This window comes from Schistocerca americana, chromosome 5, assembly GCF_021461395.2.
Source record: "Schistocerca americana isolate TAMUIC-IGC-003095 chromosome 5, iqSchAmer2.1, whole genome shotgun sequence".
Lineage (NCBI taxonomy): Eukaryota > Metazoa > Arthropoda > Insecta > Orthoptera > Acrididae > Schistocerca > Schistocerca americana.
Genome location: NC_060123.1, coordinates 635079064 through 635095543, shown reverse-complemented (window position 1 = coordinate 635095543; position 16480 = coordinate 635079064). Strand labels below are relative to the sequence as shown.

At 43.9% G+C, this 16480-nt stretch overlaps 1 protein-coding gene across 1 annotated transcript in view; it reads right to left on the bottom strand.

The window, feature by feature from the left end:
• LOC124616599 overlaps positions 1-15019 on the bottom strand; it is a 251901-nt gene extending 236882 nt beyond the window's left edge. Inside the window, exon 1 of the mRNA XM_047144919.1 lies at positions 14925-15019. Coding sequence (XP_047000875.1) covers positions 14925-14942 — 18 coding nt within the window. The 5' untranslated portion in view covers positions 14943-15019. The remainder of the gene's footprint in view (positions 1-14924) is intronic.
• Between the last annotated feature and the right edge of the window lie 1461 nt (positions 15020-16480).

Sequence of the window (16480 nt, the reverse complement as noted above, 5' to 3'; positions counted from 1 at the left end):
AATTACCTACTGTGGAAACCAGTGTGAACTGCATCCTTTTTTGGAATAAAAATGAAACAAGTAGACTTTTCTTAGCAAGTTTAGTTTTGCATGCAAGCATATACTCTAATCTGCTTATCTACAGAGTTGCCACCAGTATTAAGGCACTTACCGTATCGTACAACCAGGTATAAATACCACCCTCGTAGAAATCTGCCGCCTGATAATAACTTCGACAAGTTAAACGTTCTGTAACAATTGCATAAATCACCCTTTTTAACACCTGTGTACAATCGGATGACACGGAAATGGGTGAGAGCTTCTAAATGCTTGATGTGGAACTAAATGGGTGACCTTCACTGGGTGGTGATGATTTGGTGCAGCAAGTTGTTGAAAAAGTGAGAGAGAACAGACGCTTTACGATTTAGACGTTATGTGACCAGTTTCCTCAAGTGTCAAGAAGTATTCTTTATGCAATTGCTACATACAGTTTAAATTATCGAAAGTTGCGCTCAGGCGGCAGATTACTAAGGGAATAGCATTCAAGGATGGTTATACCATACGATAAGTGCCTTAATATTGGTGAGAATTATGTAGAAAAGTAGATTAAAATACAGTATTTATCGTAAAAATAAAATTGCTAACAATAGTCTACGTGTTTAGTTTTTATTTCAAAACCGTTCTTACTTAAAAAAAACATACCTCGTATTGGAATTACTTCCCGCTCCAATTGCGTACCGAAAGGGGATATAATACTGCTTAAACGTGCGTGGAACAGTTAGTCTAATTTTGTCTTTGCTATACCTACGGGAGATCGCGACACACCCAAAATGGAGAGAATCGTAGTGCAGCAACAAGGCACGTCTTCTGCATCTACATCTTCATCTACCTAGATACTCCGCAAGCCACCGCCCGGTGCGTGGCAGAGGGTACTCTGTACGACTACTTGTCACTTACCTTCTCTGTTCCACTCGCAAATAGAGCGAGGGAAAAGCGACTGTCTTTATGCCTCCGTATGTGCCCCAATTTCTTGTATCTTATGTTCGTGGTCCTCACACACAATCTATGTTGATGTTGGTAGAAACGTTCGGCAATCAGCTTCAAATGCCGGTTCTTTAAATTTTCTGAATTGTGTTTGCCGAAAAGAACCTGGCATTCCCTCCAGGGATTCCCATTTGAGTTCCCGAAGCAGCTCCGTAACACCTATGTCCTGTTCAAACCTACCGGTAACAACTCCAGCAGCCTGCCTCTGAATTGCGTCGCTATCTCCCTTCAGTCTGATCTGGTACGGACACAAAACACTGGAGCAGTACTCAAGAATAGGCCGCACTAGGGTCCTACGTGCGGTCTCCCTCACAGGTGAACCACTATTTTCCAAAATTTTCCCAATAAATCGAAGTGAACCATTCGCCTTCCCTATCACAGTTATCACATGCTCGTTCCATTTTACACACATCGAAAAAAGTTTAGCATCACCTCGGTTCAGAGAGTTCCGAAACCTGTACAGAACATTGGAATAGAGATCAATGTAAACATCATTTCTGCCCTTTTTATTGCTCATGAAAACCACACATTGCATGTTGTATCATCATACAGCGAGACCTTCAGAGGTGGTGGTCCAGACTGCTGCACACACTGGTACCTCTAATACCCAGTAGCACGTTGTCTTGCATTGATGCATGCCTGCATTCATCGTGGCATACTATCCACAAGTTCATCAAGACACTTTTGTCCAAATTGTCCCACTCCTCAACGGCGATTCAGAGTAGATACCTCAGAGTGGTTGGTGGGTCACGTCGTCCATAAACAGCCATTTTCAATTTATCTCAGGATGTTCGATAGGGTTCATGTCTAGAGAACATGCTGGCAACTCTAGTCGAGCGATGTCGTTACCCTGAAGGAAGTCATTTACAAAATAGGGCACAATGGGCGCGCGAATTGTCGTCGATGAAGACGAATGCCTCGCCAATATGCTGCTGATATGGTTGCACTATCGGTGGGAGGATGGCATTCGCGTATCGTACGGCTGTTAGGGCGCCTTCCACGACCACCAGCGGCGTACGTCGTCCCCACACAAAGCCACCTCAAAACAGCGGGGAACCTGAACCTTGCTGCACTCACTGTACACTGTGTCTAAGGCGTTCAGCCTGACGAGGATGCCAAGAAACACGTCTCCGACGATTGTCTGGTTGAAGACGTATGCGACACTCATAGGTGAAGAGAACGTGATACCAGTCCTGAGCGGTGCATTCGGCATGTTGTCGGGCCAATTGGTACCGCGCTGCATGAAAACCACACATTGCTTCTTGGACCACCATACAATGGGACCTTCAGAGGAAGTGGTCCAGACTGCTGTACACACCGGTATCTCTAATACCCAGTAGCACGTCCTCTTGCATAGATGCTTGTATTTCTCGTGGCGTACTATCCACAAGTTCATCAAGGCACTGTTGGTCCAGATTGTCCCACTCCTCAACGGCGATTCGGCGCAAATCACTCAGAGTGCTTGGTGGGACATGGCGTCCATAGACAGCCCTTTTCAACCTATCCCAGGTATTTTCGATAGGGTTCTCTCTAGATGAGCGATGTCGTTATCCTGAGGGAAGTCGTTCACAAGATCTGCACCGATATCGTTGCACTGTCGGCCGGAGGATGGCATTCACGTATCGTACAGCCTTTACGGCGCCTTCCATGTCCACTAGCGGCGCACGTCGGCCCCTCATAATGCCATCCCAAAACGGCTGGGAACCTCCACCTTGTTGCACTCGCTGAACAGTGTCTCTAAGGCGTTCAGCCTGACCGGGTTGCCTCCAAACACGTCTCCGACGATTGTCTGGTTGAAGGCATATCCACACTCATCGCTGAAGAGAACGTGATGCCAATCGTTAGCGGACCATTCGGCATATTGTTGGGCCCATCTGTGCCGCGCTGCATGGTGTCGTGGTTGCAAACATGGACCTGACCATGCACGTGGCGTTGCTTATCATGCAGCCTATTGCGTACAGTTTGAGTCGTAACACGATGTCCTGTGGCTGGACGAAAAGCATCATTCAACATGATGGCGTTGCTGACAGTGTTCCTCCGAGCCATTATCCATAGGTAGCCGTCATCCATTGCAGTAGAAGGCCTTGGGCGGCCAGAGCGAGGCATGTCATCGATACTTCCTGTCTTTCTGTATCTCCTACATGTCCGAACAGCATCGCTTTGGTTCACTCCGAGATTCCTAGACACTTCCCTTGTTGAAAACCCTTCCTGGCACAAATTTACAACGCGGACGCGATCGAACCGCGGTATTGACCGTCTAGGCATGGTTGAACCACAGGCAACACGAACCGTGTACCTCCTTACTGGTGGAATGACTGGAACTGATCAGTTACCGGACCTGCTCCGTATAATAGGCGCTGCTGAGCAACGGTTGTTTACATCTTTGGGCGGGTTTAGTGACATCCCTGAACAGTGAAAGGGGCTGTGTCTGTGATACAATATCCACAATCAACGTCTGTCTTCAGGAGTTCTGGGAACCGGAGTGATGCAATACTTGTTTTGAATTGTGTACATTCCGCTTGATGCGGCTAACAGAGCAACACTGAATACTAATTTCTAAATTTGTGAGTCAGTGTTCCACGTTATTGTGTAACTAGATTCTGGCCTTGCTGTGACATTTACAACAGTTACAGTTAGAAGAGACGGTTTTAAGCTGCGCCCGACGTAGTCGTGGTGTGCGCCGGCGATCGGCGCAGCGGCCGCACGCTGTATTTGGCGAGCGCACCTGACCTACTGCACTGCTCTGCGCGCGGACCCGCCGGCTGGCATTGGCAGTGGCTCTGGCAGAGGCAGTAGCGCGCTCCGGCTGCCGACTTGTCCTTGGCCGCGCGCTCACCACGGCCGTGGACGCGCCTCGGTTCCACGAACCGGGAATCCACTGGGAATCTCACTTTCCAGTCGCCTCCTGCCTCCCTCTACTCAGTTTGCTGTCCTTACTAAATTCAGTAATAAATCCTCCAGTGATTGCCCATATCACGAATGGCGCGGGGAGACTACAAAAGAAAGGTTCCTCGAAGAACCATCAAATATTTACTTTATATTAAAAGTTCCTGGAAGCATACGTCTTCCTTTGTACGGAAGTGGAGTGGTTACCGCGGTAAATTGAGAGATGAAGGAAGATTGTAGTTTGCCGGCCGGAGTGGCCGAGCGGTTCTAGGCGCTACAGTCTGGAACCGCGCGACCGCTACGGTCGCAGGTTCGAATCCTGCCTCGGGCATGGATGTGTGTCATGTCCTTAGGTTAGTTAGGTTTAAGTAGTTCTAAGTTCTAGGGGACTGATGACCACAGCAGTTAAGTCCCATAGTGCTCAGAGCCATTTGAACCATTTTTTTTTTTTTTTTTTTGAAGATTGTAGTTTAACGTCTCGTTGACTGCTAGATCATTAGAAATGGATAACAAGCTCGGATTAGGGTAGGATGGAAAAGGAATGGGCTGTGCCCTTTAAAAGCAACGGAATTCGATTTAGGAAAATTTCGGGCAAGCTAAATTCGCATGGACGGACGATGATTTTAACCGCTCAACTGCCGAATACGAATGGAATATTTTACCACTGCGACACATCGCGCAATGAAATACAGACGACACGTTAAGTACAGGGTGTTTAAATGAAGTTGCTCAATGAAGTACTTGGGCAATACGTAGTAGAAGAAAGTCTATTGCAAAGCCTTATCGGAAGAGCGGACGGATTAGTGGTATATTCAGCAATAATACCACTCCTTACGATTCCGTTCCTAAATCGGTGAAAACTGAACCTTAATAGGATCCGCTTTGTTGTCCATTCGACTGTCTGTACGACTGTAAAAACCGTTTTATGTCACGTATTAAGGTCTACGGTGCCTTGACGATGTAAAAATCTGAAGCTTTGAAGTCCGTGCATTCTGGAGCTACGCAATTTTGAAGCTTTGAAGTCAGTGCATTCTGGAGATACGGCAATTTATGTAACATATTTTGATACTCGTAAACTCACTCTTCAAAACATGCGGTACTTCCCCTTGGCGTAGAATCATGAAATTTGTCAGGTAGAAAGCTTACACAGCACAAAGAGATGAAAAGAGGCAGAAAACAATTGATTTGTTATTATATCGTACTTCAAACTCGAAGTTACAACATTTCGATAGTATTGGAATCCCTAGGATCGACGTCCTGCCAGTATCAATGTCGATAACAGACAGAAATAGTCGAGATCCTCGATTCCCAGAATGTATAAAAGTCTATATACACGGTTAAGTTGGTATACGTGGCCATTATTATTATTATTGTTATTATTATTATTATTGTTATTACTCCAAATTTTCACAAAATGAGCTAAGAACGGTACCAGTTTCTATACATGTAGATATTTCTTTCCGCATGAAAAGGGCTTTATTCCACAAATAGTAAACATGGTTTCGCGACTTTGTTCGAGCTCCGTTATTTTTGAAAGGGCTTTAGTGATTTTGACGGTGATGATCTTCGCACGCTATTTATCGAATACTTAATGCACCTATGCGTTACGTTTCGCATTTCCTTGTTCAATTGTAGTTATTTCTGAAAATGTCTTGTGAGATGTGAAATGGCGTCAAATACTGAGTTGGAGCGCAGTGGAAGTGCCAAAAAAAGAGAGAAAGGACAATGTAAAGTAGGAAATTAGTAATAGAATGTTATAAAAAAAGCAAGAGTGAAAAGCCATGTGTGTACTACCCGTCAAGGAAAACATGTTGCATAGATAACAACGGGTCATCGATGCAGGTCGGTATGAAAAATTCACAGCTGTATCAAAATATATTACTACTTTTATTGGTGCATATTGTACATGAAAATATGGTGACAAGGTAATGTTTTATTCGTTTTGTTTCCTTCTAGTACCTGTAACAACTGTTTCGAAAAGCTCCAAGAATTTAACAGAAGAAATGAAAAGACGCATTCATAATTGATTTTCTTGTTGCAAAACCAATATTGTGGAAGAGGAACAGCCGCGGGGGATGAGTGTACTAGGAAATACTCATAGATGTATTCCTGTGAGCTTTTTGTGCGATGAAACACTGAACGACGTAAAGTGTGTCGTACAGTTTCCGTATCTCTGTTTGGTGTAGCAGTGAAAAGAGTAAACTTCAGTCATTAATGATTCAGAAGGCGAATCAACAAGATATGTGGGGAATTGTTAACAAGAACCGTGCTCTGGCACCTGCAAGTAGGAAACTCATAGATGATCACCTAATTTCCTGTGCACTCCTCATGTGTATTTAGATATTTGGATACCAGGCTCACAACTCATGCATTGTACGACTTGTTTCAAACAAAACATTCCAGTTCTGGCATTCCACACAAATACTATACAAAATATTTCAGGATACATTTCAGTCTGTCATTCGACCCACCATTAGCTGAAACTTGTATGAAATGCGAAAAAGTCGAATTAAAACTGAAGAACCCTATGTTGAACGATACTGCTAGGGAAGTAGCTGCTGCAGAGTTTGTAGTAAATATATGTCGAGCAGTAAGTCCTCCAAGAGCATGAAAATTACTGAGGAAGAATGCAAACATAGTGATTGACCTCTTGCTATTTGTTTTGACTTCATGCAAAACTTACCGCTAGCAAAACTGTCTACACAGGATGTACTTAACTTCAGCATCTATGGGTAAATGTATTTTGTATCCATAATGGGACAAATAAGGAGTCCGTAATGCATGAATACCGTGAAGGGATTATAAAAAAATACGTGACAGAAAATTTCAGAGCTACGTTTGTTTACCGACTGTTGCACGGGGAAACTAAGAATCACTGTATGATTCGAACGTGTGTATCTTTGGTGGGTAGCCGGCGCTTCAGTCCGGAACCGCGCGACTGCTACGCTTGCAGGTTCGAATCCTACATCCGGCATGGATGTTTATGATGTCCTTTGGTTAGTTAGGTTTAAGTAGTTCTAAGTCCTAGGGGGACTGATGACCTCAGAAGTTAAGTCCCATAGTGCTCAGAGTCATTTGAACTATTTTTTTGGTCGATAACAAATGTTTTGATGAAGTGGAACAGTTTTTTCCGTTCCTGGCCATTCGTATAATGTATGTAACAGAAAATTTTCCAAGGTGAAATGGGTAACCAGATGAGCTGATAGAGTATATACGGTTGAAAAAAAATCTTAAATCCTACATTAAGCTAATAAAGCTGGAGCTATCTACAACATCTCTTAGTGATGGCTAACTTACGACAGGAAAGGGGGATCTGTCGAGCGAATCACAAGATAGACACGTTCCAAAAAGCTAGAAAGTCAAGTTTTTAGTTATGTTTCTTCATGCATTTTTAAAGAACTTGCAGACGAGTCTTGTGGCTTCTGAATACATGGGAGGGCTACCGAAGCATACATTCTATCTTTTATTTCCGGAAATGTCTGTTATCTTTAATTCAGAAGAGGCTTCAACTGGACCAGTGCCTATTAAGAGGATCAAAATACAAGACATTCAGTGATAACCATCATCATCAATGAAACCACTTTGTATGACCTGAACGTTTGTTTAAAAAAATAGTTAAAACAGCAATGAGAAACCAGCTTGACCATACAAATGATTATTTCTTCAAGAGAAGGACCTTCGTCCGATAATATGGACTTTTTTTCCAAAGACACTGCGAAACTTAGCAACTGCAGTAATGGCAAAATATCCATTTCGTTCTGTTCTTTAATTATTCGAAAGTCCATCTTGTATTCCACATACTCACCCGCAGACAGTTTTCCTTCGTTCCTGAAAAATTTAGGTTTTGGAAATATGCCCTTTCAAAAATGACCGTATCATATTGGACTGCCGCTGAAAAGGTGTGCTGCAGGAAAAAGGAAGATGAAAAAAAAAGAATAGTGTGATACCGGAACATCTGAACCAGGTTACTGACAAGGGAACCTCCCCATCGCACCCCCCTCAGGTTTAGTTATAAGTTGGCACAGTGCTTAGGCCTTGAAAAACTGAACACACATCAATCGAGAAAACAGGAAGACGTTATGTGGAACTATGAAAAAAATAAACAAAATATGCAAACTGAGTAGTCCATGCGCAAGATATGCAACATCAAGGAGATTGTGAGCCGAGGAGCACCGTGGTCCCGTGGTTAGCGTGGCCAGCTGCGGAACGAGAGGTTTTTGGTTCAAGTCTTCCCTCGAGCGATAAGATTATTTTTTTTATTTTCAGACAATTATCAAAGTTCAAGCACTCACACATAATCAACTTCGCTCTCCAAAATTCCAAGACATGTTCAGATTTGCTTGGACATATGCAGGATTTGACGGTCTACACACGGAAAAATTTGAAAACGTTAAAAACATGTTTTGACAGAGCACAGAGAAAACTGTGCGACTGTGAAACTGTTGCATTCATTTGTTGCAGTTTATGTGACAAATTCTTATGTTTTCATCACTTTTTTTTGGGAGTGATTATCACATCCACGAGAAAACCTAAATCGGGCAAGGTAGAAGAATGTTTTTACCCATTCGCCAAGTGTACAAGTTATGTGGGTCGACAACATATTCCTGTCATGTGACGCACATGCCGTCACCAGTGTCGTATACAATATATCAGACGTGTTTTCCTGTTGAGGAATCGTTTGACCTATGACCTTTCGATCAAATGTTTTCGGTTCCCATTGGAGAGGCACGTCCTTTCGTCTACTAATCGCACGGTTTTGCGGTGTGGTCGCAAAACACAGACACTAAACTTATTACAGTGAACAGAGACGTCAATGAACGAACAGACAGATTATAACTTTGCGAAAATAAAGAAAATAAACTTTTCACTCGAGGGAAGATTTTAACCAAGGACCTCTCGTTCCGCAGCTGCTCACGCTAACGACTGAACCAAAGCGCTCCTGAGCTCACATTGTCCTCGATGTTGCGTAACTTGCGCGTGGTCTACTCAGTTTGCATATTTTGCTTATTTTTTCATAGTTCCATACAACTTCTTCCTGTTTTCTCGATTGATCTGTGTTCAGTTTTTCAAGGCCTATCCACTGTGCCAACTTATAACTAAATCTGAGGGGGGTGCGATGGGGAGGTTCCCTTGTGAGTAGCATCGTTGTTGCACATACCACGACATAAAAGTACGAGAACAGTATAGGAATATTTCTGGATTCACAATAGCCGAAAGACATACGACAAAAGAGTGAAATTTAAGTTGTAATGCTTGGCGTAACTGCATGTTCTTACTTTCTTTTGATCTGATTTTAGTGCCTCTCGCTACACTAATAGAAATGTCTCATTATGGAGACATGGGTCTTAAAAGAGTTAGTCAGTAGTAATCACAGTCTGTTTAATAAGTCTTCTCTGCAAGTACTACGCTGACAGGTGTTATTGTATTTAAAATATTGTTTATGTTACCCTTTAAAATCGATCAAAAGCACGAATAAAAATTGATAGTAATTTACAACAGCAACGAATAACATTTCTAAAACTTACATAATGCTAGTGCCTCAACAGGTACAGTTTCTCCAACAGCATTCTATGTACATATACAGCTAGCAGCTGTTACAAAGATGGTACATCGAATGAGTAAATAAATTATGTAGCCGTATACAGCACACTGTGTAAGTAGATGGTCTTTTTAGTGTCACTATTTCAAGAACATTTAGCGCTCTGAACGCTGTTCAGCTGTCTGGAAATACGAGCAATAAAAATTCCATATCAGAGTTTCAAATACCGGTAGTCGTAACAACCGTATAGCGCCAGAGATGTACACTGAATAAATGCTAGGTGCAGAGTACCTCCATTTCCAATATTCTTAGATTTCGGTATCGTTATCATTTCCATTCCGAAGCAGGGAGACCGCCGGCCCGTGTAGCCGAGCGGTTCTAGGCGCTTCAGTCTGGAACCGAGTGACCACTCTGGTCACAGGTTCGAACCATGCCTCGGGCATGGATGTGTGTGATGTCCTTAGGTTAGTTAGGTTTAAGTAGTTCTAAGTTCTAGGGGACTGATGACCTCAGAAGTTAAGTCCCATAGCGCTCAGAGCCATTTTGCAGTGTTCACTTATAATTATTAAACATGAACAGAAAAGCTACAAAGTATGCTTTAGCCATGGTGTGACCTCACGAATGCAGTATATCTCCTTTGTTTGCTGAATGTGGGTAATTAAGAATACTGTGCCGTTCCGACTAAAGTGCTTTCGGAGTATTGTTTCTATCCAGCTACAAAATTGAAGTAATAGTTCAAAGCGTAAAAACGGTGAAGTAGAAACGAAATACCTCTGTTGGCTTTCACGTAATGCTGGAAGGATTATTTCAATGGTAAATTAATTAACTGCTTAAACGGAAGCTTCTTTGCAGACGTATCAGAGAAAAGGGATTTTGTTAGGACACTGTTTCTCTCTTATTTTAAACCCTTTACCTGGTTAATAGCGAGATAGAATTATACGCTGCATCGGCTCCACGTTCATTCCTGTACTCTTCCACGCCACGGTTGTGATATGGAATTTCATGCGAGAAAATTCGTAACGGTTTTACGTATTGACAGAATGCGAGGATAATTACTTTCACAGCTCAGTCTTCTTACATCTGCAGGTGCACGCAAGACTCTTTCAGAGGAAGGAGGTCACTGTTGAAATAATCGTGATGCAATTGGGAAAGTCATTCCAGCATCCACCTGGGATCTTCAGAAAAATTTGAATCACTAGAATCAGACATTATTATAACCTCGACTCGTTCCCATGTCGGAAAAGGTCAGCAGCGGTCGGATAAAACGTGTGAAGCTCTGGCTGGTTGGTTCTGCAGTATTCCTGATCGATATTAAACTAAAAAACTGAACTCCGTCTGAACAGGCTTTGGAAGGCCCATAGGTACCGACCGACCACCGTGTCATCCCCCGTCGATAGGCATCAGTGTATGCTGATATGGAGGCTCACGTGATCAGCACACCGCTCGCCCACCAGTTGTCAGTTTTCTTGACCGGAGGCGGTACTTCTCAGTCAAGTAGTTCCTCACGTGGTCTGAGTACACCCACTTGCCAACAGCGCTGGGCAGACGCGGATGGTCACCCATCCAAACGCTAGCCAAGCCCGATGGTGGTTAACTTTGGTGGTCTGAGCCTTATCTATATTAGTGGATTGAAAAGGTTTGTCTGTTAAAGATAACAGCCTACTGGTATCAACATTCTGAACAGTAATTTACTATTATTTTCCAGATGCCGTTTACAGTCGGCCTTATGGAAGAATCGCGTAGCAGTCAAAACAAGACGAAAATCATTCGGAGCAACGGCACCGACCGGGGCGACCGCCAACACTTATTAGATTTTCCGTGTCTCTACTGTGGTGCCTGAAGAATCTGGGAACTACTGTACAAAAGTTTCTTACCGTTAATGAGTAATCAACAGCTGTAGCTGTTGATTGCTTCATTGGGAACTACTCACATGATTTACGAATTGTGCGAAGTACGTAAATCCAAGACTTTGGTATCTTCCCTCGTTAATATAAGCTTCTGTACAAATGACAGCGACTGTATTTATACAATCATCCGCACATATACTCGGCAATGTATTATTCGCTGCGTGAAGGCTCCATAGTTGCTTTCATTCTATAATCTCTATTCATTTAGTTTTGAGTTTCTTATGCAGAACTTGATTTGCTGATGATAAGATGAAGTACTGTCGCTTGAAGTATACGCAAAATTATTTTAATGAAAAGAAGTGCACAGTTCTTAGAACGATTGCAATTTATATTTGATGGCAATCTCTTTATTAGCGATGAATTCTTCTCGAGATATCAGTCGAGTATATTCACCGATGTGCAGTGACCTTTAGGCATGTTTCTTACTTCACATTATCTTGCAGAGTCTTCCTATCTTCGCCAGAAGGTAGCAAGTAAGAAACATAGTGAAGCGTCGCTGCACATTGACCAGCTTACTCGGCTAATATCTGGAGAAGAATTCCTAAGTGAAATTTACCGAGAAAGCCTACCTTCACAAGTGTTTGTCACCTTTGTATGGACTGCGTCGCTCGATTATAGTTAGAAAATCACGTCTGCCACTTTTTTCGCCCTCTCCCTCTAGAAAAACCTAAAAGTGGACAGATATATTGAAACTGGTGTACCTATATACTTCTTGTATCATCAGTGGTTACTGATAGTATTAGCACGTCACGATTCGAAAGCCCAAATTCATATACAAGTGCCTTTTTTTGCCTGACATTAGTGATTCGCAATATTTAGGAGCACCCATCTCATTTCCGTCATTGTGCTAGAATTAAAAGTTCCTAATACGTATCAGTTTGTTTTACGTCTCACGAAATATCACTATCTCCGAAATACGTCTCACATAACGACTGTTACAACAAAATTAGTTGTGGGTTATAGACAAGGGTCACGACATTTCATATTAGGTGTGAAATCCGCGAATAAGTACGAAGCGCAACACTGCATGACAGCTAGTCGACCATAGAGGTGCACGTAAATCTATGTACAGGAGTGACTACGGAAGTACAGACATCGTAGCGTCTATTGCGGAGGTCAGTAGTACATTCACTGCCTGAAAAAGCCAGACAAATATCCATTCACAGCTTCATAATATTTCGAAGTTTTCGAAAACATGCCAACTACTTTAAATATTGAGCCATGTAAAACAGTGGACTTCGGAAAACGTAGATACGTAGTATCCTACGATCATAACATCCTTCAAACAAATCTGGAATCATCACTCAACTTATAAAATATCCCTAGGTATAACAATTCGTGAGAATACGAAATCAGACACTAAAAAGATAACTAGTCGGTTCATTGGCACGAGGGGACTTCAGAAAGCAAGTTATTGAGTATTGCGACAGGCTAAGTAACTTTTATTGTATGTTTCACTTCATTTTAAAGCGAGACAAATATATGACTCTATTTTTCGAGACAGTCAAGAAGTCTCTGTAAACATTGCTCAGACTTTTCCACCAACTGCGCCGTTGCTCTATGTCAGGAATCCACTTCTTGGTCACGAAGGCATTCTGGGTTTACTGTGTGAACGTCCTCATCGTAGTAAGAAAGTTTTCCTCCCCAATGTGCTTTTAGATTCCCGAAAAGAAGGAAATCGCATAGTACAAGTTCATCCTTCCTTGCCGATCATGTTCACCCATGTTCAAAAATGGTTCAAATGGCTCTGAGCACTATGGGACTCAACTGCTGAGGTCATTAGTCCCATAGAACTTAGAACTAGTTAAACCTAACTGACCTAAGGACATCACAAACATCCATGCCCGAGGCAGGATTCGAACCTGCGACCGTAGCGGTTTTGCGGTTCCAGACTGCAGCGCCTTTAACCGCACGGCCACTTCGGCCGGCTTCACCCATGTCTTTGCGCCCTCGTTCAAATTGTTGGTCCTGTTTCTCGTGACACTGCGTTTAGTCTATGTACCACCATAATATCATGGCGAATCTTTATGAATTTTAGACGTTCCGCCCGCAATAATCGTACTATTTCGTATACATCGACGATGGAGTATGTTTCGAGTTCTCGCCCCGTCCCACTCCCACAGTGTGATGCTCCTGTTATCCGTACCGCAACAGAACTGTCTCTGCAGGGAAAAACCGGAACAGGTACTGGGTTCTGACAACGCGTCGACTTTGTTGCACAGTAGTCTTAGATTGGAACGAAATGTGTAACGTAGTTTCTGAAGTTTCTGCTTATGATGTTGGAAAAGTGCATGCAGTCTGCAAATCAGGCAGCTTGCGAAACACTTGAGCTTTCCATCGGAGAAGACTGTTCAAGAGTTTGGGACCCGTACCAAACATGTTTCTGCTGTTACTTTTTGGACGCTCAACAGCGAGGTTATCACCGTCCTTACAAATTAATGGAAACGAATGCGGATGAAAGGGCTCAGTCAGTCAGTCACGCAGTCCTTGGCACAGTGGTTAACACACTGGACTCACATTCGGGAGGACGACGTTTCAAATCTGCGTCCGACCATCCTGGTTTGGGTTTCCCGTGATCGCTTCAGGCAAATGCTCGTCTTATTTCCTTGAAACGACACAGCCGACTTCCTTCCCCATCCTTTCCTAATCCGATGGGACCGATGACCTCCCTGTTTGGCCCCGTCTCCCGAGTCAACCAACAAACTTCACCCCCACCTCATTCGCGATGACCCACACAATCACTCCGTATCACACGCGGTAAAACAAGGGGAAATAGTGAAACATGCTACAGCAGGGATGAATACAGAGCAACTGAAACAAACTCCTAAGGATATGTCACTGGCTGACCACTTTCAAAAAAAAGAAGAAACATTGATGAGCCAGTCACTTTGTCACTAATTTAAGAACGTCTGAGCAAAATTTTTGGAAACAAGTTGTACCGATCACAAAATCATGAAATTTAAAACACAGTGCAGACCCGCCGACAAACCTGCCGATGCACTCTGGCCCGAAAATAAAACGCAGTATAGTAAAAAGTGATGCAGAGCTATCTGTGCTGTGCAAGCACCATACATTGGAGGGTCCTATCGCCGGGGCAAGAAGCCACGTGTCAGATGGCTACGGCCTATGTGAAGACAAGTAAGCAGGACGACATCCAGTCTTCGTGGCTGTATTAAGTAAGTCCGACAAAGTGTTTTGAAGAAACACACGGAATAATGGCACGAATCAGCAAAATTTTGTTTGAGTCACTGCAGAGCGTTATGTAAATGATGAACTGGTAGACGGTTTGAGCCTACTTTCATAGCTTCAAGGGCCAGTATGAAGTGTATGAATATACCAGCTCCTCTGAAGTATGCCTTCCGTACCGACAAGGAAGATAGGTGTAGGCTAATTACAGCACGTCAGAGACATTTAAACAGTTATTCTTTCGGCACTGCATAAGCGAATTGAATGGCAAGTAACAATAATATGTGGTCCAACGGCGAGTGCCCTCTGCCGTGCGCACCACAGCGGCTGGCCTTGGAGGGTCCGCGGAAGCTCAGGGAGTTGGTAAACACGTGGTGACTCACCTTGGAGTCCGGAGGCATGGCGCGGCTGCTGTTCGGCGTGGAGCGTGCGGCGATACTGCGGCCGGCGGAGTCTGGTGAACGGTGGCCGGTGGCCGGTGGTGGCGGCTCTCTCCAGGTAGCGCGGTGGGCGTTGGCCGCTGCCGCCGCCGCTGCTCCCGCGCGCTGGATGCGGCGGTGGGGAGATTTCGCCCGGGGCCGGCCAGCCGATCGGCCGTTGCCCGCGAAACGTAATACGCGGCCGCGCGGCGCACGGGGGCCGCGCGTCTTTGATTGCACTTGCGTAACCCGTCACAGGAGCGCGTCCGGTCCTCCCTCTATAAACTGCCGACCGAGTTGCGTTATTACCGGACAGGACTGCGTAGGTTGCCGGCAGGTAGCAAGCGTCGGGTTTATTGTGTGAGCTTCGGCCACCTCAGCTTTATGCGGGGCGATATTAGAGGTCTACTGTAGCACTCGAGCTGATTTCCGTGAGCTGTTTGACGTGTAGTTACAGCGTACTGCGGACTCAAGCATCAGCTTTCCGTTCCCGAGGCAATTTACGTTCATTCTTCTGTCGTCAGTTTTCCTTTTAGCGCCACCGGCAGTCACCATACGGCAAGAAAGGAAGAATGGATTGATCGTTGGTGTTAATAACAGTCATCCTCCTTTACCTCCTCTGCATTACTACAGATGACATATCACTGAGCACATTTGTTCTGTGCATCCAGTACACTTGAGGCGCCTAGTTGTTTCCACTGCACTGTGTGGAATACACAATGTTTACGAAAATGTATCTTTACATTATTTGTGGCCCGTGTCTGTGCCTCATGGCTACCGGAGGGAATCTTTTAATACCGAATATTAGCAAACACATCCTGCCAGAGACAGCATGACTGTACATCTCGACTGCCTAACCCAGAGTGACGAACAGAACTTAAATAAAAATTGGAAACACATCCTACGACTGACAACATGTCTGTTCTTCTCGACTGCCTAATCCATAGTGACGAACAACCCGAAACACTTCGCGCGCCATACCAGAAAAGGCGTGACCCGAACGCTTCCGAAGTGCTTCGTCTGCAATTTCGTCAGTCTTTTGTTTTTGATTCAAATTGTTTTTAATAATTCTAAAATGACTGATTGATAGTCAGCTGTTGGAGGATATTTATATTAAAAAGTGAAGTAATTCCAATGAGTAGTTTAACTAATAATAATAACTATACTTTAACGTTTTGGCGCCCTTGCTCCGAACACGGCAGCCAATCACAGAGCAGTAGCATTATGCAGGCGGTCTTTCTCACGGGAATGGTACCGAACCTAACATCTGTCACAGGTACCTCACACCACATTTCGTCTTCTATATACTTCTTGCTAGAGTTGGGCAACACGATTCTTTTTCCAGTTTCGATTCCTACGATTCAATCTCACATTGCGAATCGATTCCTACGATTCGTTCACGATTCATTCTAGTCTGCGATGGCACAATTCTTACGGAATGCAAAAAGTTCTACATCTTACTCACAGATGGCAGGACATGTCTGAAATTGTCAATGGGGTTAGAATCGAACTGTGTCATG